This window comes from Primulina tabacum, chromosome 4, assembly GCF_025594145.1.
Source record: "Primulina tabacum isolate GXHZ01 chromosome 4, ASM2559414v2, whole genome shotgun sequence".
Taxonomy (NCBI): Eukaryota; Viridiplantae; Streptophyta; class Magnoliopsida; order Lamiales; family Gesneriaceae; genus Primulina; species Primulina tabacum.
In genome coordinates, this window is record NC_134553.1 from 22,231,641 (window position 1) to 22,257,222 (window position 25,582).

A 25,582-nucleotide genomic window follows, 5' to 3' on the forward strand; every position below is an offset into this window, starting at 1 on the left:
ATGTCATATCAACTAGTGCTAGCATCCAGCACTGCAGCTCCCTGGATAACTTCTAATATCTGGATAGTACACTCTGGCTATCTGTCAGTCAGTGGATAATATATGAGAAAGCTTATGGTATATTCTGCCACAAGTACAAAATCAATCAAAATTCGCAATCTGATATAATCTATTTCAACATTCTGGTCAATCTGACCCTTTCTTTGACATCGATCTTGGTCATCTGGTCACGTATGTACATCATCTTGTACAATTAATAGATATAGATTGAACAATCTGTCAATCACAATCATATCATATCACAATCTGGAAAGTATTGCAGTGGTCTCATTACGAAATTCATCGAAATATATACTCCCCATGTCTAGTCAGAAATATACAAATTCTGTAATAATTCTTCAGATTCCTATCTTTCTGTCTTCATTTATTGGCAATTCAGACATTTCAGTACAATTCCTGCCAACATTTCAGTATAATTTCTATCATAACTGATTTAATCTGTCTATATCAAAACTGTCTGTCCGAATATTATACATTCTCAGTCACCAGAATGAAAACTGTATTCATTACTGTGCGCTTCTGACCCTATCTGTCATTTCAGATTCGAACTATTTGGTACAAACAAATCAGTTAATAATATAAATTAAAGAAAAATACCTACCTGGTATTCGGTTCTGACTATCGATATCAAATTCTGTTGTACAATTCTGAAACATTTGGCATCACAAGATAATCATTTTCATACATTAAAATCACATATCTGTCACTCTGATCGATGTTCTGCTCTGATTATCGAAATTAAGTTCTGAACATTCTGATTAAATTTCTGAACTGCCGTAATTCTCGAATTCAACTCTAATTCGGTTTGAATAATCTGTATATACTCTCCACGGTTCACAATATTCTGTATCAAACATGGATTTAGAACAACAGTATTATCAAATCAGATTCGGAATATCAAAAATCTATATTGATCTAGAAGTTAATAATTCTCAAGCAGTTCAAAACATAATCGAATAAGATAATCTGCCAACTCAGACAAAATAACTTTTCTGACATTTCTAAAATTTCTGATATGTCTGATATCGGTATCATTCTCAGCCACTGATCACAATCTCAACTGTGTCAAAATCAATCAGTACACTAACTTCAGATATCACATACTCTAAATACAATCTGTTTCAAGCAGGATTCTTATCTGAATAATTTCTGTATACAATAATCACAGTTCTCAGAATATTCAATACAATCTTCAGATATTCGATTCAATCAATCAGATGCTGCAAATATATCAAAATGTCATAGATACAACGAGCATGAAATCATCAGAATATCTCTGAACATACTGAAATATGCCACCGAGAAACACTAAATCAAATGTAACTCCTGGCCCGTACTCTTCTACTGATCTTTCAATTTTTTCATTTCATCCAGTGACATTCTGCACATTCAATATCATTCTGTACTGAATTCTAAAACACAACCAGTACCTGGTATCAATTCAATTCTGAAATCTATCTTCCTAATACAAAACAAATCTGGAATCTTATCTGGCACACATCAGCCAACTTGTACATCACTGGAAAGTCTGCCAATGCTAGGCTCGATTTCAGTACATCTACTGAATACATAAGGATACCATCTGCTCCTTTCTGTATTAATCGAGTCATAAGCAATACAGATATCAAAGGGATTCTAGATCTAGAATCCTTACCGAGGAATTTCTACTCATCATTCCTATCTGGTCTGAATTTTATATTTTTCTGGAAGGAATCTACAATAGTTCTGTACTTGTTCAGCATATTAATATCAATAATGCGGTCAAATTAGAAACACAAGTACATCATAATCTAACTCGACCTCATTCTCATCTTACTGTAGTATACAATATTTCACAGAAATCTCTGATATCAATCTTTCTTTCCCAAAAAGTAAGGGAATCAATACTACAGTACACTCAGACTCAACAGATACAGCATATCTCAATGCAACTCAGTCAAAGATAATCATATGGAATGCATTAGTATATATCAATACATATGCATATAGTCATAAAAGAACAGTACCTGCCACTATATCATCAAGTGCCTCTTGGGTCTGTTCCTCGGTCACTACCACCAGATGGTCCTGATCCCTGAAATCTTCGGGAATCCCTCTGTGGACAAACTCTAGCAAAATGTCCTCGCTGTTTGCAGATATTGCAAATACCAGTCACTCCTTGGCATTGCTCTCTTGGATGTCTCCCTCCACAAATTCTGCAATATATTCCAGTATAACCCGGTTTGGAAGCACTGGAGCTAGATGAACCACTCGGTTCACTTCCTACTTTCTTAGACTGTTTGTAGAACCCGTAACTTAAACTACGTATAAACCATGCATAATTCTAGTATTTAAATTAAAATGATTTTTGTTGCATGAGTATTTAAAGTGCCTTTCTTTAAAGTTAATTATTTCATTTCAGTAGTTTTAATTTTATTCTTTCAGTTATTTCAGTGAGGCCGGACTGGAGTTGGAGCTTTGAGATAGAATTTAAGATTTAGAAAACATTTTCGGAATTTATTTTAGCTAGCAAGTAAGTTCATTTAAGTTAAAAAGGAAGTTTGAGGATTTAATTTAATTACTTGAGGTGAGTAGGAAAATAAGCTCATTTGAGTTACTTAATTAAGGGATTAATTCAATAAATTAATTAAGGGATAGATAAGGCTCTTAAGGTATTAATATTTAGTAAGAAAACAATTTCTCCCTTTCATTTTATTGTATTTTCGTCCCCTTAATAGATTAAGCATTACCATGCCAACTCATCACCATTTTGACCCATTCTTTTTGGTGTTAACATGCTAATCTTTCTTTTATGATTAGTCCACCTTAATTAATTAATTATTGAGCATTATCCTAGTCTAGAAAGCTTAATATTTCGGCCCCCACCTTCTAGAGCCATCCATCAACTCATTTGATATCAAACAACAATTCAAAATTCAAAATGAGGGAGACTTGGTCTTGAGTTGCCCCTTATATTTTGCACCCACTTCCCTCACTCCTCTAACCATCTTCCCCTCTCCCTAAGCTCGAAATTCAGAGTCATTTTAGAGGCAAAAATCGTGAGGTGCTAAGGGAAAACAAGAAAGAAAAATTCAGAATCAAGCTAAGTAGCAAAGCGCTCCACCTCCTCCGCGCCGGATCGTCTCTTCTTTTCGTTTTTCTTTCAAACGAAACCAGACATGCATATATTCTTCCTTGACTCTTCAATCAAGTCCTAATACCATTTATTTTCATTACATGATCATGTTTTATTAAGCAAAAACCGAAATACATCAAGAATTTTTCAGAAAATAAGAATGCAGAATTTTCGATTTTCATGATGCTCTTCACGGGTTCTCTTGTTTTGATGTTTCAGGTGGATGGCTCGACTCCAGTTTCACTAGGCTACATCTAGACACATACTAGGGTGTGTCAAGACCATGTTGGTCCATTCAAACAAGCCCCATGCATGATAGAATTCGAATTTGACAGCAACTCTTCAATCTTGGCCCTTTTAGTTTTCGAAACATCTGTTGTGTGCTGTCAAGGGGATGGATCTGATCTGGGCTGCCACAAGGCATATAGCCATGGTTAGATCACTTCTCTAGCATGTCTAAGACGTGACTAAGTCACCCTTTTGGTGGCTCGGTCCATGGTGCATCGGTTTTTAAATCAAACGCAAGAACAGCCCCTTTCCCCATTTCGGCCCTTCCTTGGTACAGCATATGAGTTTCGGTTTTGGGTGGTTTGGTGTGGATCTTGGTTGGCCTATGGCCCTTAGCCACTGGTTCATACCATACTCCTAGATGTCTAGGTCGTGCCATGGCCAATCAAATGGCCACTGGAACGACACGAGACAGCAAGCAAAGCTAAACACCACACGCGCATGCAAAGGTGCTCTCGGGTGAATCTTTTCGATTGTTGCTGGAATATTCCGAATTTTGGCTGGTTTAAAGCCCTTAGCCATGGTTCGAATCATTCCTTGGGATGTTGGTAAGAGGTTTTGGTCGGTGGTTCAAGCCCCAAGGGCAATTAGCCTCGCAAACGACGCAAGCAAACCAAGAACAGCTGTTGTATTTTTGGACAGCAACTTGCTGTGACGGTTCAGTGGCTCGTTCGAGTTCTCGGTCGACTTGTAGCCTATGGCCTTGGACTGGACAGTGCCTCATTGAGTTAGGAAGGTCATGTTTTTGACCGTTTGTCATTCGGATCATTTTTGAGGTCGTACGAGAATTTACGGTGCGATGTGCCAAATTGACTCTCGAAAGAACGTTTCTTGTTTTGGCCTCCATTCACCTAGATTTCGGCCCTCACCATTTTAGGAGCATTATTTTATCATTTTAGGCGTATTTTAATCATGACTACATGACGGTTCAGTGTTGGTTCGGGTTAGTTCGGAGTCATGATTAAATACGAAGTCGGTAGGCGTAATTGTCACATTTTAGAATGTTATTGCATAGTTTGGTCCCATAAATCTATTGCATATTTTTCATGACATATTTAGGTTGCAGCGAGCCTAGGAGCGATCCAATCCATTCAGTAAATTATTACAGGATATTTAATTGTGCCATTTAATTATATTACGTGCATAAATATATAAAATGTTCATTTTTGAGATTATGCGATATTGCTTGTGGCCATTTCACTATCATGGGATTATTGCTAAATCCGATCGCCAGTTACCGGTCCGGTCGCCAGTTACCAGTCAGTTGAGTTTGTTTCACCCAGTATACTGTGGCTACAGTCTGATCAGACGTTTACTATTTTATCCGGTCGCCAGTTACCGGTCATGGGAGCATTTTTTTATCCGGTCGCCAGTTAACGGTAAGTTTCAGTGCAGGGGCCACTTGCGTATACCATAACTCTCACCAGGAAAATTATTGCAAGCTATTTCAGTACAGGGCTCCAAGGAGCAAACATTTTTTTACCATGATATTTTCAGTTCAGTTATGCACGTATTATAATTAATCATGACACGACACTTTTTCATTATGCCTCATGACACGACATTTTTATTCCATGAAATTTTACTATAGTATTTACTCGTTATTTACGATATATGCATGTTGAGTCTTTAGACTCACTAGACTTGATTGTTGTAGGTTCTGATGATGCCGGGGCCGAGGGCGGGGACCAGTGAGCAGGCTCGAGTCGGCAGTAGTAGGACCCGAGGACCTCAGTTCAGCATTTATTTTTAATTGATGGCTCAAATGTTTTTATTATTGTTGGAAAAACTTTTTACTGTTATTTCAAAAATGTTAATTCTTCCGCTGCCACATTGAATATCAAACTTTATTTATAATTTCATTTATGAAGGAGGCAATTTTAATTATTTAAAAAGAAAAATTTTAAATTTTTCGCAAATTTCCAAGTAAGGATTTTAGGCCTTTACACTGTTTCTCCCGAATTTTTAGCTGTTCTTTCTTTTCACCACTGCTACAGCCAATCTCAACTCTGGAAGGCAGTTGCTGTGAACTCAGGGCTGGAAGATCATATGATGCCCCCTTTTGTCCCATTAGAACCATTCCTGCTCTTTTGGCTCAGTTTAATGTATCGGCAAAATTAATCGGTTGTTTCACATTCACCAATGTACGTATCTCCGGGTTCAATCCCCGAATGAACTGATCAGATATAGCTTCATCATTTCTAGCCACATGAGGGACAAAACGTAGTAAAGTAAAGAACTGGACCAAATACTCATCAATACTTAAGTAACCCTGTCTCAGATTTGAAAACTCTGCACTTTTGTCTTGTCTATATGATACGGGGAAGAATCTGTGATAGAATTCAACCTTAAAAATTTTCCAAGTAATTCGTGAACTACGTTGTTCCAAAAGCTCCTCTGGTTATTAGCCACCAATTCCTTGCAATCTCCTGTAGTTGGTTCCCAATCAATGTAACTCTACACTCATATGTAAAACCAAGAAACTCAAATAGCATTTCTATGTCTTCGAGCCAATTCTCACAATCGACTGGCGTCTCAGTACCCTTCAGAATCGGCGGTTGAAATGACTGAAACCTCTTCAACTCTGTTTCTATCAAAATTTCTGACACCTCCATCTGACTAGTCGAAGTACTACCTCTTTCTGGAATTCTTCGAGGCAGTATATCTGATTATCAAACAGATTAGTACACAATCTCTACAATCTGTCTCAGCCCTCCTCTGATCATATATCTCTGATCCAGAATCGGTTCTGATTCAATCTTGATCAATACATGCTGTAATCAACTCAGATAGCAATATAACATGTAATAAGGAAAGCAATAACTCATGCTAGCACAAACAATGTAAATCAACATTATAATAAATCTCATGCTAGCAATCACATGCAAGGAAAGAAAAACTCAATTTACCCCGCTCATTCTCTTCTATCTCAGTCTAAAGGATCTATCGCTCTGATACCACCTGTCGTGGGGACCCGGACGCTAATCATCTTCTTAATCATCTTTGGGATTTAATTATCAATTAAGATAAACAGGGTCTAAAAATTTTTCTTTAAAATGCGGAAGGTAATGGAATCAATCTATTATACAAACCAGTATAATAATACAAATCTTGTACAACATGCTTCTAGTTCAAACTAATCTAAGGTTGAACTACTAAATTTCAAGTATTAACCAAGTCTACATCCAAGTCCGGAATCACCACTCTAATCTCGATCTCTCATCATCTTCTTGACCCCGATCTTGTCCCACCTGTTGTCATGCACACATACAAAACAAGACAACAGCCGGATACTCCGGTGAGAATAAATCCCAGTATAAAACATGTATACATGCATATACACAATATAAATCATAAAGCATATTATCATGCATAAATTCATAACAATAGGTTTCATAGTCTATGAGACTAAATCAAAATAAGCATGCAGTAACAATGGGTTTCATAATCTCTGAAACCAAATTAACATAAGCATGCAACTCAATTCAATTCATGTCTTGACTCGACTCAACTCTAACTCTAGGGATCCCGGTGTGAATAAGACGTCACTGTCTGTCACCTACCCTCCCAATCGGGGTAACTGTACGTCTTATTCCTAGACTTCGGTCCTGTCTGTATCGAATGTCTACAATCGGATTGAATCTGATCCGAAGCATCGATACCACCGAACGTCTAGTTTGGCAAGTCTGCCAATGACTTTCCTATGTCAAATGCTTGAATATAAATCTATAAACAAGACATAATCATAATCAAATATAAATAATAAATCTAGTATGTGATTTAGGGAATACTCCAACCAAGTCTGATTCGAGTCGTATCTCCCGAATTCACATGAATTATACCTTTGTCTTCCCGGTCTGACGAAGACGAAGTCTTGTATTCCAATCGGTCCATATCCACATCTGATAATGACAATCATATAAATACAGTATCAGTATATAACTCAGTTCAGAACTTGTTCTGATCAATACTCAAATCGGTATATAGACTGATCCATATCTGAACAAGGTACAATCTAATTCATATCAATGATATCACGATACACTCGAGATTATTACTGAATCTGACCAATGTAAATCAACAGATGCTTCAACAGCATAGCAATGAAAGCTCGATAATCCCGTCAATCCCAACATCACAAATATAGTACCAGAATTCATACTCAATACCAGTACAACTCATATTTTCAATATCGGTATATTCAAAATCAGTAACAACACTACTCTGATTTCAAATCTCAATCAATAACTTTCGAAAATCATAACAATTGCATAACCAATTCATTCTTTAATCTGACTTCAATTATACAATGTCTACTGTAGCATAAACATCATATCTGATTCGTATTCAATTGTGACAATATCATAAATTCAAATCATGTCTAAATGTAACAAAACTTACGTCCAGTTGTAGCCTGCGTCGATAGGAACACAGTACTGAAATCGGATTAAAATTTTAACGGGCTGATCTTTCACAATCACAAATCTACAAAGGCGTAAGGATTTTTCTCTCAAAAGCTTCGACCCTTTTCTGAATTTTGTGAAGGAAAGGCGTGCAATTCTTATATATATACTGCATGCAACACCAGGAAACGTGGCTTATTTTTCATGCTGCACGTCGCTCCGCGGGTGCGCTCTTTCCATAACCGCGGGTGCGCTCAGTGTAATGATATACATCAACTTTTCCGAAGCTTGGACCGCGGGTGCGCTCTGTCTTTTAACGCGGGCGCGCTGACCATACTGGTACAACACCGCGGGTGCGGTCTGTCTAGCACCGCGGGTGCGCTCAATCTCCAGTAGCACTTTCATACCCTACTGGCCATGCACCGCGGATGCGGTACTTCTTCACCGCAGGTGCGGTGTCACTTCCGTAATTAATCTCCAACTCTCTGTCCATCAACCGCGGGTGCGGTCTTGTTCGTAGCGCGGGTGCGCTCATGCTACTGTAATTCTTCAACAATTCATGAGCTCAACCGCGGGTGCGGTCCTTTCCTTACCGCGGGTGCGGTCTATATTTCATGCACCACTTCATAATCTCGTTTAGTGCTTCTCATTACATGTCATGCATACTCATATCTTCCGAATATCACATCAATGAAGACTAATAAATCTCGAGCCTTACACAAAACAAACTCGCCAGGCCCTGACGGCATGGCCAAAACTGGCGCTGATATAAGAGCTTGCTTCAAAGTATCGAAGCTCTTCTGACATTCATCGCTCCATACAAATTTAACATTCTTCTTTGTCAACGACGTGAGTGGAACTGTGATAGAGAAGAATCCCTGAATAAACTTCCGATAATATCCTACTAGCCCAAGGAAACTACGGATCTCTGATGCATTCTGCGGCACAACCCAATCCCTGACTGCTGCAACTTTTGCTGGGTCTAGCTCGATACCGCTGCTAGAGACGATGTGGCCTAAGAATGCCACCTTCTATAACCAGAACTCACACTTACTGAACTTCGCGAATAGCTGGTGTTTCTGTAAGGTCTGCAAAACTGCGGTCAGATGTCTGCTGTGATCCTCTTGATTCTTTGAGTAGACGAGAATGTCGTCTATGAATACTATCACAAACTGATTAAGATACGGCTGAAATATGCGATTCATGAGATCCATGAAGATCGCTAGCGCATTCGTCAAACCGAACGGCATCACAAGGAAATCGAAGTGGCCGTATCGAGTCCGGAAGGCAGTCTTGAGAACATCGGCATCTTTCACCCTCAATTGATAATAACCAGAACGCAGATCAATCTTCGAGAATACTGAAGCTCCCTGCAGCTGATCAAATAAATCTTCAATCCTCGGGAATTGGTATTTGTTCTTCACTATAACCCTGTTCAATTCCCGGTAATCAATACAGAGCCTCATCGAACCATCCTTCTTCTTCACAAAAAAGACTGGCGCGCCCCATGGTGAAAAACTCGGGCGAATGAACTCCTTGTCAAGAAGTTCTTGAATCTGCTTCTTAAGTTCTGCCATCTCTGTCGGCGCTAATCGGTACGGTGCTTTTGAGATCGGTGCCGTACCTTGCATAAGCTCAATAGAAAACTCCATCTCTCGCTCGGGTGGCATACCAGAGACGTCCTCAGGAAAAACGTCTAGAAAATCTCTAATAATTGGGACATCGGAGGCTGAATGACTAGGTCCCTCGGGAACGGATACAAAAGTTGCTAAAAACGCCCGACACTCTCTATGCATGAGCTTCCTAGCCTGGACACAAGGTATAATGCGCGGTAAAGGAAAATACCTGTCTGGCTCGAATAAGAACTGCTCTCTCCCTGGCGGTCGGACTAGCACAGATCTCCGCTAGAAATCAATCAAAACTCTGTTATTTAATATCTAGTCCATCCCTAGAATGATGTCGAACTCTGGCATCGGCAACACGATAAGATGCGCATAAACAAGATTGCCATGAAGCTCGAGGTCTATGTCTCGGATCACGTTAGTAACTGTCAGCTCCTCTCTAGAAGGCAGTACTACCAAATACGCCACATCTAGCCCAATGGCTTTGACCTTGAGGAAATTAGCAAAGACCTGTGAAATGAATGAATGAGTAGCCCCTGAATCTATCAAGGCATTCGTAGCTGAACCAGCTATAAAAATTCTCCCTGAAAAGGTTGGAACACCAAGCTGAACCCAATAATCACACGAACTAAAATTATAGACATGCGGAGGTTAAGGTTCTTCTAACCTAATTCCCGAAAGTAACACTGATTAGAGCATGCAATCCTATCGGAATTCTAAGTTCAAAATCTTAACCCTAGACTCCTAAAACATTGAATTTCAAATACAAACTTAAAGCTTTAAGATACCTGTCATGAGCATGGTCTCCGGGTTCGTCTCCGCTGCATGAAGAGAAAAAACTCTGCCTTGAGTAGGCAGACTCCCCTGTGGGCAATTCTTCAGCAAGTGGTAAGGACTCCCACACTTGTAGCACTTCCCTAACCATGGATGTGATCCAAGTACCTTCAAGGAAGCATTATCTGATGCCGATTCATCCAAGTGGCTTGAAGCAATGGAATCTGAGATGAATTCCATGCATTCGAACCAAGTGTGGAATCTCGTGGATCCACCTGAGGGAATTGTTCCCATAGGGTTTAAATGGATTTACAAGAGGAAACTTGGGGCGGATGGGAAGGTATTGACCTTCAAGGCGCGATTGATGGCAAAAGGATATACTCAAAGACAAGGAGTTGACTTTGAGGAAACCTTTTCTCCAGTTGCAATGTTCAAGTACATAAGGATATTGCTAGCCATAGCTGCATGATATGACTATGAGATATGGCAGATGGATGTCAAGACAGCCTTTCTTAATGGGGATATTAAGGAAGAGATTTACATGTCTCAACCCGAAGGGTTTACATCTATCGGAAGTGAGCATATGGTATGCAAACTTCAAAGATCTATTTATGGTCTAAAGCAGGCATCTAGGAGTTGGAACCTCAGATTCGACAGTACAATCAAAGAGTTTGGTTTTGCTAAGAATCCTGAGGAACCCTGTGTATATAAGAAGGTCAGTGGGAATGCTGTGATATTCCTGGTGTTTTATGTTGATGACATTCTAATCATTGGGAATGATGTAGGAATGTTGCAATCAACTAAGATATGATTAGCAAGTAAGTTCTCGATACAGGACTTGGGTGAACAATCTTTTGTATTGGGAATATAGATCTATATAGATAGATCAAGAAGATTGCTTGGTCTCACCCAATCCACATACATTGATACCATCGTGAAGCGGTTCTCGATGGATGAGTCCAAGAGAGGACATCTACCAATGTGTCATGGCGTGTCCCTATCCAAGTCTATGTCTCCCAAGACTGATGCAGAGATAGCGGCGATGACAAGCATTCCTTATGCATCTGCGATTGGTAGCATCATGTATGGGATGATATCTACACGTCCTGACGTGGATTTCGCACTAAGTGTAGTGAGTAGATATCAATCGAACCCTGGTCTTCCACACTGAAAAGCTGTGAAAGACATCCTCAAGTAGTTGAGAAGGACCAATAAATTGTTCTTGGTCTATGGGGTGGAGAACTGAAATTGGAAGGATATACCGACTCTAGCTTCCAAAGTGATATCGATGACTCGAAGTCAACCTCTGGGTTTGTATTCATGCTCAATGGTGCTGCTGTCTCTTGGAAGAGTTCCAAGCAAGACAATACTGCGGATTCCAGCACAGAGGCCGAATACATTGCTGCATCAGATGCAGCAAGGGAGGCTGTTTGGATAAGGAATTTCGTCTAAGAGTTGGACGTCATTCCTAATGGAGTTGCTCCTCACCCGGTGTTGTGTGACAACACGGGAGCTTTAGCTCAAGCAAAGGAGCCAAGGTCTCATCAGATGTCCAAACATGTATTGAGAAAGTACCACATCCTCGGAGAGATTGTGGAAAGAGGAAGAAGTGTATTTTGACACAGTCGGCTCCGCAGATAATGTTGCTGATCCACTAGCTAAGCCTTTACCTGGACCATTATTCGAGATGCATCGCGAATCAATGGGTTTGATGCATATGGGTAGTTGGCTCTAGTGCAAGTGGAAGATTGTTAGAGTAGGTGCCCGTCGAGCCAAGTGTTGGCCGAGTGTTCACAATGAAACTCTATGTATAAGCAATCTTTATTTTAATAATATTTGAAATTATTGTTTTGGCAAATCTTTATCTGTATAACCATGCTAGTTGCATAGATAAAGACCTTGAATATACAAATAGTAGAAAGAATATGAGATGCTCATACGATGAGTATCATGAAACTCATATTTGGAATACTGTATATTCTAAACAGTTCCTAGTCGATTTAGCCGCCGCTAAGAAGGATATAGGCTGCTAGAGTTCGAGACTAGTATCTGCGATGTGAGTACAATGTTTCATTGGTAGGGGACATTGTGATGTCCGAGCATGCAGATAGGTGCTCCTAGTAGAGTGCACTGAACAACCCTCCATAAAGGACTTTCCAAGTGGTTCTCACTTATCGAGTGGAAAAGTCCTGGTTTATGGTTGTACACCATTAGTCCTTATGACCCGGGACAACATTGAGACTCTATGTGATAGAATTACACTTTGACTTGTTTACCGACTCTCATGGGGTCATCAGGTGGCAAGGTTGGGTGTTTTGTCGAAACATATAGGAGTCGATGCATTGTAGTCGGGGATTCACCGCTTACCTTCGGGTATGGATATCCTATGTGTTCTCATGTGTATGTAGGTTGAAATCTCTGATCAGAGTATGGTGGTAATTATGAAAGGGGTTTCATAGATTACACCATCGATGCAACTACGACATGACACATAGTATCGATTCATTCACAACTCTCGATAAATCAATGGTTGTCGAATCGATCGGGATATATGAGTTGAAGGGACCGTACTGTACGTTAACCATAATTGAATGGTTCTTGCATGCACTATCATTTGATACCTAGGGAATCATGTAAGCGATGCTGCTAGGCGTTTAACATGATTGGTTGGGTACTATCAGACTTGAGTTCTGACGTTCTTGTTATCAAGGAGTTGATAAGTGAGAATGGAGCAATTGGGGTATGCTCATATAAGGACATGTTTAGTCCGAATCACATGGAGATGTGAATCCACGGCTAATTGTATCAATGAACCATTGAGGGCCACACAAGTACTAGCTTTTTAGATCCCGTTGAGAAGTAAAAATAGTTCAATGTGTTGAACGGCTTATAAATGAGTTTATAAGCGTGGAGAAAAATAGAAGTATGACTTCTATGAGAGAAATGTAATTTTTTAATTTATGAATGTGTTCCTAAATTAAAAATAGGCCAAGTATATAATGTATTTGAAAATTGTGATTTTCATAAACATTATTATGGACTAAATTAAATTAATTCAAGTGTTGAATTAATTAAACACTAGTGGACCTAGTAGAGTCCAAATAATTAAATTAATTCAAGTGTTGAATTAATTAAATAACATTGGGCCTTGTAGAGCCCAATTGGAAATAATTATTAAACTAGTGGGCTTGAGTAAAATCAAGTATGGATTAATTGGGCTCAAATGTATTTGAGACAATTTAAATTAAAAGTCCATGGGCCCTTTGTAATTTTTACAAGCCCACATGACATTGCATGCTTGGGAGGTGAAAGGTCGGGGAATACTTTTTATTAAAAAATTGGCATGGCATGCAAAAGTTGTTGTCTCTACTTTTGCAACACCCAAGAAAAATCTTCCCCCCTCCCACACACACACCTTGGCCGAAATTTTGAGGGATTTTCTCTCCAAGTTTTTCCTCATCTTTTCTTCTTCAAGTGTTGAGGAAAGAAATTCTTCTCTTTGAAAAATCCTCTTAGTTTTCCTAGTGCAAATTAAGAGGGGATTTACCTAGTTGGTGGTGGGCTTAATAGTTGAGCAAGGAGTGCTCTAAGAAAGCTTGAAGATAGTTTCTACCATTGAAGAGCTAAGGTGTTTACACCTTAGTTGGAGCCATACATCAATCCTTGTGATTGATAGGTACATTTCTTAACACACTATGAATGTCATTTTGTGTTTATTGTATTTGCATACACATTAAATCAAGGTGGCCGAAAATTTCTTATGAAAAATAAATATTTTAAACTTCCGTTGCGCTTCCGGTCACCGTAACCGATCCCTTTCATCTTATTCTGATGCTGCTGCTGAGGAGGGCGGTGCGGCACTTGGACTGGTCGCTTGCCCTGGCGGTCTCTCTCTATATCATTCTGGTCCTGCTCTGCAGCTAGAGCTCTGGAGACAGCGACATCATAAGTAGTAGGGCCAGCCACCCTAACATCACGGCGCAAGATCGGCAGCAGACCATCTAGAAAATTCCTCAGTTTGGCTCCAGCATCATTCGCAATCAGGGGTACGAAATGGCAACCCCTCTAAAACTTACGGATGAACTCCGTAATAGTCATATCTCCCTGCCTCAGGGTCATGAACTCCCTGGTCAACCTGGAACGAACCTTGCTAGTAAAATATTTTGAGTAGAATACCTCTGTAAAGCGCGTCCGGCTCAGAGTAGCCAAGTTCAAGGCTACGGATGCTCCTTCCCACCATAAGTGGGCGTCTCCTCTAAACAGATAGGTTGCACAATGAACCCTATCTTCATCTCTGAGCTCCATGAATTCGAAAATAACCTCGAGGGACTTAATCCTGCCCTCGGCAATCATAGGATCTACCTTCCTTGAGAACTCCTTAGGTCTCATCTTCATGAACCGATCATAGGTAGGCCTCAGGCCCCATCTGCCTGGCTACCCCAGCATTGTTCCCTGCAAACTGTGCAAAGAACTGCGTCATTCCGGCTAGCATCTAGGCCTTCATGTCCGGTGGAGGGGGTGGAGGTAAATCTCTCTCCTGCCTAAGGTCCTCACCGTCCTCATGACGATGCTCATCATCTCTCATGCGCTCAGGAATGCCTCTAGGAGGCATACTAGTTCCATACATACAACCCATACGTAACCTAACATGCATAATTTCTATTATTTCTTTAAATTTAAATAAATACTGCATAATCATAATCTGATCATAAAATATTTCATGAAATCATGCAGTCAAAATATTTCATGCTTTAAACGAAATGCGTAAACGTAAAATTTACAGACCGAGGACGTGACTTCGTGAGCTTCTCGAGGTCAGTAGTAGTAAAACCCTTTACAAGAACATAGGCTCTGATACAAACTGTCGAGGCCCGTATTTCGTATTTGAAAATTTGCGGAATTATTTAAAATTTTTCTTTTTAAATAAATAACATGGCTCATTCATAAAATAAACTGATAAAAAGATTTAATGTCTAATGTAACAGGGGAAGCAATTATTGTTTTCAAACCACAACTTAAAAATAATTCGACTTGATAAAAATGAGTTTGAGCATAAAATGATAAATAAACTGAAGAATGAGGTCCTCGGGTTCCTACTACTGCTGATCCAAGCTAGCTCACTGGTCCCCACCCTCAGCCTCGGCATCATCAGTACCTACAACAATAAAGTCAGTGAGTCTAAAGACTCAGCATGCATATATCGTGAATAACAAGTAAAATAAATCACAAAGTTTCGTGTAACGTAAAAATATCGTATCGTAAAGCGTAAGGTAAAAAGAGCATGTCATGGATAATTATAATTACGTGCATAACTTAAAATCGTACTTAAAATGTTTGCTCGATAGAGCCCTGTCATAAAATAGCATATCATAATTTTCTGTTGAGATAATGTTCTACGCAAGTGGCCCATAACATAACATAACATAACATGCACGTCTGATTAGAATAAACCACAGTATACTGGGCGGTAGAGATCTTCACAGCCCTTGGACTGGATATCCGTACCCATACATGAACATGAACCGGTCGTAAGTCACCGGGTGAAGTAATAATCCCATAAGCTGAATCCCATAAAAGTGAGGTGGCCACAATACATATCGCATATATCTCAAAAATTAACATTTTCTATTTTTATGCACGTAATATAATTAAGATCACATTTTTTTATATCGAAGGAGTTGGATCGTTCCCAGGCTCGTTGTGACCTAATTCTAGCCTGAGACACATGCAAAAAATCTCAACTTGACTAACATATCATAGCCGAACCAAAAACGAGACAATTACGCCCAACAAACTTAGTATCTAACCATGACTCCGTACCAACTCGAACCAATATCAAACCATCGTTTAGTCATGATTAAAATACACCTAAAATAGTGGAAAATATATACCAAGGGATGTAATACACGAAAATTGTGCATGGAGGCCAAAATCATGAAACGCTCTTTCGAGAGTCACTTTGGCAAATTGCACCGTAAATTCTCGTACGACTTCTAAACTTAACCAAATCACAAACGGCCAAAATATGACCTTCCTAACTCATTGAGATACTTTCCATGTCCAAGGCCATAGGCTAAAAGCCAAACAAGAACTCGTACATGATCTCTGAATCGATGACAAAGTTGTTGTCAATTAACGTGGCAGCAGCTTCGCTTGCTTCGCTTTGATTACAAGGCTAATGGCCATTGGGGCTTCAACCACCGACCAGAGGCTCTTCCAAACATCCTAAGGTGTGGCCTGGACCATGGCTAAGGGCCCTAGGCAAACCAAAATCCAAGCAACCACCTAAGACAATCCAAAGCTTCACCCGAGAACACATACTGCACGCATGGGGGTGTTGCTTTTATTTCGCTTTCATTTTCATTCCAGTGGCCATATGATTGACCATGGCATGATCTAGACATCATGAGGTGTTGTGTGAACCATGGCTAATGGCTGGAAGCCAACCAAGATCCACCCAACCACTCAAAATTCGAAACTCACTCACACAAAATCAAAAAAAAAAAAAGAAACCGAGGGACTTGTCTTGCTTGTTTTAAAAACCGATGGGATCATGAACCAAACCATGAAAGGTCATCTTGGTCACGTCCTAGACATGAAAAAGAAGGGTTCTAACCATGGTTACAAGCCCAAAAGCCAACCAAGATTCGAACCTCCTTGAACAATCAAAACCAGAAATTTCGAGACTCAACTTGCAACTATGGTGGAGTTGCTGTCAAGTCTTGAATCCAGCGAGTTGGGGGCTTGAACTAATGGACCAACATGATCCAAACTCACCCTAGTACATGTCTAGATGCAGTCTTGGGTTCCTGGAATCGAGCCAATCTCCTGAAACCACAAAACCATCAAAACAGTGAGGCACAAATGAGAACTAAAATTACTATACAGAATTTTTCAGAAAGTTGCTGTCATAATTTCGGTTTTGCTATAAAAATCATGGACATGTGATGTTTTAAAATACCTATATGACTTGATTGAAGAGCAAAGAAACGTATAAACATGCCTGAAATTTTGTTTTCGAAAGAAACAAACAATTACAACGAACACGGCGCGGCGGAGACGGAGTTGCTTCTCTTTTCTCTCTTATGTTTCTTGTTGATGGTTCACGTTTTCAGCAGCTGCTCCTACTGATATTTTCGAATGGAATGTGGAGAGGAAATGCTAGGGGGGTGAAGGGGAAGGTTACCAAGATGAATAAGGAGTCAAGGAATGCATTAAGGTAGGAGCTACAAGTGAGGGATTTGATTGGCACAAGGATTGATCTCCATCTTAATTGGTGCTTCGAAAATTGTGGGATTTGGGGAGTGTGTTGGCCGAATTATCTCATTCAAATGATGGTATATATATTGCTTAATTATTAATTAGTGGGGATTTAAATTGAAGGAATTATTCTACAAAGATGGGTTAAGGAAAGAATCAACAAATGGAGAGTTGTCAATCATAATTTAAATTTACAAGTTGTGGCCTGAAATTTGTTAGATAAATGGAGGGAAAAATATTGCTCAAATTCTTGAATTTTAACTTTTAAAGTTTTAAACACTTATTATATTTTTAGTGAATTAATAAATTAAGTTAGGATGATAATTTTCTTGCATGCATGGACTAATTCTTAAATTAAATTTACTAGCGTGTTAGGGTAATATTTTCTTGAATAAAATAGGCTTAGATTAATTTATCCCAATTGGCTACACATTTTAATTTAGGCTTTTAATTAATTATTGGACCTAATATTTTCTTGAATAAAATAGGCTTAGATTAACTTATCCCAATTGGCTACACATTTTAATTTAGGCTTTTAATTAATTATTGGACATAAAGGAACTTGTATACTAACTTAATTTCAATTAATTAAATAAATCCTTAAACATTCTTTTACAATTAAAATAACTTATTATTTGACTTAAATTAAATTTAAGAATATTTTTTTATCATTAAATTTTATCTCAATACTCCAACTTCAGTCCGGCCTCGCTTATTTAACTGAAAAGACAAAAACTAAACTTCTGCGATTAAAATAAATGATCATGACTAAACAACTTTTAAAATGCTTTAAATATAAAAGAAATCATTTTAATTTTTTTTAAATAATAGTAATTATGCATGGCTAATACGTAGTATGATTCAACGGGTTCTACCCCTACACTCTAACATTCAGTCTGCAGAGCAGGAAGATGTGACGTTTACTGGAGGAGATGATAAGGGAAGGCAAGGAAATCTTCCTCAGAAGTTGCAAGACCCCGGGGAATTTATTGTACCATGTGAAATAGGGGGTCAATTAGTGAAAAAAACTATATGTGATTCAGGAGCAAGCGTGAATATAATGCCAAGTTCTTTTTATGAGAAACTTGGACTAACCAGGATAAAACCCACAGAATTAAGCTTGCAGCTGGCAGATAAATCGGTGAAGGTGCCATTGGGAATTGTGGAAGATGTTGAACTTAAGATTAAAAAATTGAAAGTTCTAGCAGAATTCCTGGTACTCGATATGGAGAATAGTCAGGACGTTCACGTCATTCTAGGACGACTATTATTGGCTGCTGTTGGAGCCATCATTGAACATGATTAGTGACAGTCGGGCTGATGACAATAAACCAAGCGCTATGTGGCAGGCAACCCACATTTATTTATTTTTTGCATTCATTTGTTTTTATTATTTTATTACAATTCCATATTTTATTAATTTTAATTTTCTCTATACAAGTATGAATTTGAATTGTTTTATTTTTGCAGGTATTAAAAAAAAAATCGAAAAGCGTATGGACAATGTGCATCGGGCATATGCGCGATTTATTTTCGCGCACATGCGTGACCCAGGCAGAAGGTTTGGCGCATATGCGCCATTCAGGGCGCGCATTTGCGCGAGAATACAAGGTGCCCAATTCGGAAAGCAGAGACCTTCGCGCATATGCGCGATTTATTTTGGCGCACATGCGCGACACAGGCAAAGACCTTCGCGCATATGCGCCACTCATGGGCGCGCTTATGCGCGATATGATGACAAAGTTGACAGTAGCCTCGGTGGATATGCGCCGCCTTAGGGCGCGCATATGCGCGCGACCTAATTTAAGAAGAAAAGGGGCATCGCGAACCATTCTTCTCAGACAACACACAGCCACGCCTCCTTTCTCTGAAATAAACACAGCCGCCTACCTCCGTCAAATACCGACCGCCTCCGTACCTCCCCCTCTGAAAGCCTACCACCGCCTCCAATCACCGCCACAATTTCCGACAACACTCCGACTTCTGGTAAATTTCTCGTGCAAGCAAGGATTTTTTTCGGATTTTGTCAAATCTTCGGGGTACTTGGAATATTGTGTTCGATCTAGTTGAGGAGCTTTTATTATTGTGATTTGGTTATTTCTCGTTGTTCTAAATTAGTTTGTGACTGGTTTGCAAGTTATATTGCTAACCGGATTAGTTGGTGTGTGAGATTATATCTGCTACGCACGTTGGTGTGATTATCAGGGATTTGTGATTCTCGTTTGTTGAATTTATTGTTGGGTGTGAGATTTGCATATTTGATTTATATGGCACAAAAAAGGAAATCGAAAAAGGGTGCCTCCTCCTCTTCAAGTTTTGATTCGCACCGATTTTGGAATGAGGAAGCCCAGCATATTTATGAAAGCTCTATGACTCGGTCCATCATTCCAGAGAGGGGATTTAATTTATCGATAGCACGTGGTGTGATTGTGAATGAACTGGAACGAAGGCAATGGGTTGAATTTGCTCACCCTTCTCTAGATGCTGTGATCTCAGTTGTGCGGGTGTTCTATGCTAATCTGCGGATACTCCATGACGAGTCGAAAGTATTGGTGAGAGGTAAATTGGTATCGTTTGACTTTCAAACGATAAACATGATCTATCAGATGCCAAGCCTCGACCAAGACGAGTACAGTGAATTTCTAGAAGAGGGGGTTAATTATTCAGAGGTCATTCGGACCCTATGTCAGGCAGGTGCTACATGGAAAATGAGCTCGAGTGGTCCAATTTCTCTAAAGAAATCCGATATGGGCCCCAATGCAAGTGCGTGAACATCGTTCGTGTTGGCCCGGGTTCTCCCATCCTCGCACTACCATGATGTAACCAAAGACAAAGTTGCATTTGTCTTTGCTATTTTGATGGGCAAATCTCTTGACTTGGGGAAAATAATTTATGGATCGATTATGAGAGCCGGCACAGGGTTAGCCACGGTCGCCCTTCCATGCCCTCATATTGTTACCGAGCTATGCAGATAGGCCGGCGTGTCATGGTCGCCTGATGAGCAAGTGCTTAAGCCGAAGGCCCCCATTGTTGCCTTCTTTGGAGCTGCCTCTTATATTCCCCACGAGTATCCAGATGAAGAGGAGCTCCCGCAGCCACAGCTTCCACCGCCACCACCACCTGAGGCAGCTAGACAGCGCAGGGGAGATCAATTTTGTAGACTTGAAACAGAGATGGAGGACCAGAGGAGGTTACTAGTAGAGCAGCGCTAGGTGCTGGATTCGCTTCAGTACCGCACCGACCATTTCATGGGAAACATGATGGACTTCACTTCCGTGCTTGCTCAGCGGTTCCCACCTATAGGTCCAGAGGATCCAATGTTTCCCCAGCCACCTGCATGGCCACCTCAGTATCCTGGAGCCCCTTACCAGCCCCCACCCCAGAACATGGACAAGGATGACAACGATGGTGACAGCGAGCACTAACGCTCGTCGTGGGAGGTATGATTGTTCCGTTCTTTCCTGTTTATACATTGAGGACAATGCATACTTTAAGTTTAGGGGGGTGATTTAATTTTGATGTTTATAAAAAAAATAAAAAAATAAAATAATTAGTCGTTAAATTGTTTTTTTTAGAATTGTGGAATTAAGGTAATAACCAAACAATGATGAGAGTTGATCCGAAACACATGTTGTTCCATGATTACGAATCTAAATGCATGCTATCTTTACTTTACCGTTTACACATTAATTCACGATTGCTATGATTGTTGATACATCCGATGTCAAGAGAGTGTTCATGTGATTAGTGAATTGGAATGTATGAATGGACTCCAAAACCTGCATGTTGATTACTTGCTGTTGATTTACATGTTCACTAACACAAAAATGATTCAGGAAATCTTTTAATTATGTTGGGCCTGTTTTTCCTTGAATAATTTGTCAATTGTTAGCCCTTTGAGCCTAAATGAGAATGAGATGTGTGATTTGTTCTGTTTGAATACCCGAAAACATGATCTATCTGTGTTTGTTGATTGGTAAATTGAAAGTAGTCTAGAACTTGGTTTGGCACTCTTCGAGGCGAGATAAGGGTATTGTGTAACTTAGGGATGATTTAGGCGATTTTTGGAACGTTTGAGCCTTTCAAGCCTACCCATAACATCATATTATACCCTAGTGTCCCATGTTTGAGCTTAATGAAAATCGGATGGAGTGTGCCAAGGCACACAAAAGCCCCCATTCGTATCAATTCTAAATCCCTACGTTAACTACCAACTTTTGAGCATATATACCAGTACCTACCGAAAATTGAGAGAAAACGAACTGGTGTATCACTACAAAGTTCTTCTCCCTTGTGCGCTGTATGAGAATATCATCGAAAAAAAAAGAGGAAAAAGATGAAAAGAAAGAAATGAATTTCATTGAAAAAAAATTGATGTTGAGGAAAGGGAGAAGGAAAAGATTGAACAAAGAATAAAAGAGTATGACGTATTGATGTGAAAAAGAGGACAATATGGTGAATATGTTGTGGTAAAGCAAGTGGATGTGTAACAAGAGGAATGATAAGCGTGTTGAAAAATAAATTGGTTTGTTTCTCTCACTTTTGATTCTCTATCTTCATTTGTAGCCATTAACCATAGTCTAACGTTATAAGCTTAAAAGACTTATTAACCAAGTCACATGTACCTAATATACTAATGGAGAAGATTTTCCAAAGTTAAGCCTATGCACACATGAAAAATGCCGTCGATAAACATAGAATTTGATTGTGTACATGTGCGCATCTCATGATATTGGACTTTGTTTGGTTAATTATTGTCTTCAGATTGCCATTTTGTTTAGCCAAATGTTACCCTATAAGTCCTGTTGATTTGTGAAGGTAAATGTGTGCCTCAATGATTTTGCTAATTACATGTGTGTCGAGGAGTCCAAAATTTTATGAGATAAAAAGTTATGAACTTATTTTGGCATATGAAGTGGGTAAACGAGAATAGCAAAACACACACGCACGTGAACTGTGAGTAATGTGGCATGCGTTTGATTCAATATAATGGGGACTGTAATATCTGAGGCTAGTGGTTATCCTTTTATTCCACAATTCTAGTTCGGTCAGTTATTTTTTTTAAAATGTGTTGAGTCTAGTCTAGTTAATGTTTTATTTATTTTATTTTGCTCGGGACTAGCAAAAGTTTAAGTTTAGGGGGATTTGATAAGTGCATTTTGTGCACTTAAATTATCCCTATAATGCATTTAGATTGTTAGTATTCTTGGGCAGAATTATGCGTTTTTTTTGTTATTTTTAGTGTGATTGCAGAAGTCTAGGTAAGGCTCGGACATGGGCGTGAAAAGGAGCGAAAAATGACGCTTAGAAGAAAAGTGTGAGCATTGCCCAGAATTGAAGCAACAAGACCCGCGCATATGCGCGCATATGCGCACAAGAGAGGCGAGAAGAGAAGCAAAACCGAGAGTATCGCGCATATGCGCGGGACTTGGGCGCGCATATATCGCGCATATGCGCGGGACTTGGGCGCGCATATGCGAGAGAGATGAAACTCACGTACAGAAGAACCCGCGCATATGCGCGAGTTTAGGGCGCGCATATGCGCGCGATGCAAATCTCAGAATTAAATAGGTTACAACGTGGGCTTTGAAAGGGATTCGGAAATTTGAGTAGCAGCCGACATATCTTAGAGAAAAATAGCAAAAGTCAGAGTACGGAAAGATGGAACGTGAAGAACGGAGATAGAAGACGCTGAATCCGGACACGGAGACGCACTTTCATCTCCCTTCAACACGTTTCTAATTCGGTTCTTTACTTTTACGTTTTTAATGATTACAAACAGGTTTTGTATTGATTTAAATTTGACTATGAACTAATTTTATTTTCTAGAGATTGATGTAGTCTTGGTTGAACCTATGGTATTGACGTTTTGAATTTTCATGAATCAATTCATCGTGCTTATTTGTGATTTCTTGTCGTTAATAATTTTGAATTACTGGCCATAATTCGATTGATCAAATTATTAAGATCTAACACTCGAGAGAGGGGATTAAAATTAGGACATGGGAAATCACATCGTTAGATGTTTATAAGGTGCAAAAGACGTATAACTCTGACGAATCCATAAGAGAACCTTGTTTGCATTTATTACGTGTTACGTGATTTTGAATAGACATATTAAAATCTATAATAGGTAATACAATTCTATTTATCACTTGAAAAAGGAAATAGGAAATTGCGATACCTTGGTTAGCAAACATGATGCGATTTAATGATATGTTAGTCAATTTGAATTTAGCATAGGGGAGACCAGACGTAATCACATCTCTAGATTGCTTTACTTATTGAATTTCGACTGTGTGCATAAAATTTACATAATTCGCTATTTTATCTGAATTGATTATAAGCCATCTATTTGATTTCTCTAAATAAAGTGGAACTTTGTCAATTATGGTAATTAATATACAGTTTTAAATAACTACTACTCGTGGGATCGATATCTGTACTCTAACCAGTACTAAAACTTGAAACCGTACACTTGCGATAGTGAAAATTCGCAACATTGTGAATCAATTGGTGTACGACATGAATGAATTTGCCATACCATGATTTTCTGCATTGTTTTGTTATGAACTTCGAGAATTTGGAGGCATGTGTTAATGTATTGTACTTTTACTTCCTGATAGTTCTCCTGAGCCCTGAACATATATCATTTGGTCTCACCTTAAGAGTTGGGTTCACCTTCTCGTAGGAGGAAAGATTTAATTTTTCAGGAAATAAATCCTATGCTGGTAGTTTAGAAACTATTGTTTTTACTCGACCATGAGATTTTAGGGAAAAAGGCAGCACAAAACTTCATCACTTTGAACCTGGAACTTAAGAAACCAGCATATATACTTCTTTAGTTCTATGCATAATCCAGCAAACATAATGACAGATGGAGATGGTGTCCAAATTTCTTTTTGATTTAGAAAATAGTTGCATGAATCTTTAGTGCAAAAGTGAAGCTACATAGTGAATTCCTTAGTAAATTTTTCGGTGAAAAGTTCATGCACTGTTCTGAGGTGGTCTTTATCTCCAGCTGGAAATATTCTGGGTGATTAAATGGATGAGATGGATCCGAAGCAAGATAATTCATTTATTTAACTGAGTTGGTCTCTGTGGGGCTTGTATATTTCGACACATAATGGATGGTGTTCCTGCCTGGAAATATTTTTATAATAATTTTCCAATTAATCTTGTAATTGGAAGTAGTCTTGAGGGAATTATGTCTTTTATGTATTAACCACAAATATTTTCCAATATTTAGACCAAGATAATTTTCTGTTTTTTTAATATTAATTTATGAATAAATTTGCTCTAAACTGGTAAAAAATGAGAAATCTATGTCAGAAACCTTTTAATTTGACATGCCACTGGATTTTCTTTTTGCTGACGTTTTGTTACTTGAGATGCACCATTAGTTTATTGCCGTGCTGATATTTATCTATGTTTGAGGTTGGATGACATTATCTCAAGACTTCTTTGCTTCAATTTTTAAGGTAAATAATTTGGTATAAGTGATATTAAAAGATCTATTGTTTGATTTTTTATTCTCCATGTTTTCAAAATTAAGTTCTGTTGATGGTTGTGCTACATTTTGGTGTGTTGGTTTGGTTGGGCAAGTGACTACTAAGTTTTAATCTTTTGAACAGTTTGATTATGCGATTTTAACTAATCTCAGGAAAAGAATGAAAGATTTAGAGCGATGAGGAAAAAACAAGATCACATTAACACAATGAGCCGGAGAGGTTATGTTCGTTTGACTCACATTATGGCAATTTTTTTTTTATAATTTATGTAATTAGTGATATATACATATTTTGAATTATATTCTAACGATTTTGTATATATTTCTATATTAAAAGAAAAGAGAAGCCCGACTGATACAAAAATTACGAGATCGCAAGTTTGGATTGAAGGTCACAAGAAAAAAATGGAGAGCCTAGTACTCAAGCTGTTGGAGAGAAAATGGTAATAATTATATTAGCTTTGCATCATTTTTTTGTATAAGGTAATGTGTAATTGGGAAAATGGAAATAACATGTGCATTTTTTGTTCCAAAGTAGATTACATATTTG

General features: G+C 38.8%; 1 protein-coding gene across 7 annotated transcripts in view; it reads left to right on the top strand.

Annotated features, from left to right (window-relative positions):
• LOC142543190 (uncharacterized) overlaps window positions 1–25,582 on the top strand; it is a 78,731-nt gene that overhangs the window by 24,120 nt on the left and 29,029 nt on the right. For 4 of the 7 annotated variants that reach the window (XM_075650294.1, XM_075650288.1, XM_075650290.1 and 1 more), the window contains exons 4-5: window positions 25,186–25,257; window positions 25,370–25,475. The exons of 1 other annotated variant lie outside the window; for it this stretch is intronic. In XM_075650294.1, coding sequence (XP_075506409.1) covers window positions 25,473–25,475 — 3 coding nt within the window. In that variant the 5' untranslated portion in view covers window positions 25,186–25,257; window positions 25,370–25,472. Of the gene's footprint in view, window positions 1–25,185; window positions 25,258–25,369; window positions 25,476–25,582 lie in introns of those variants that run through there. 2 more of the 7 variants (XM_075650291.1, XM_075650295.1) reach the window with 2 other exon arrangements.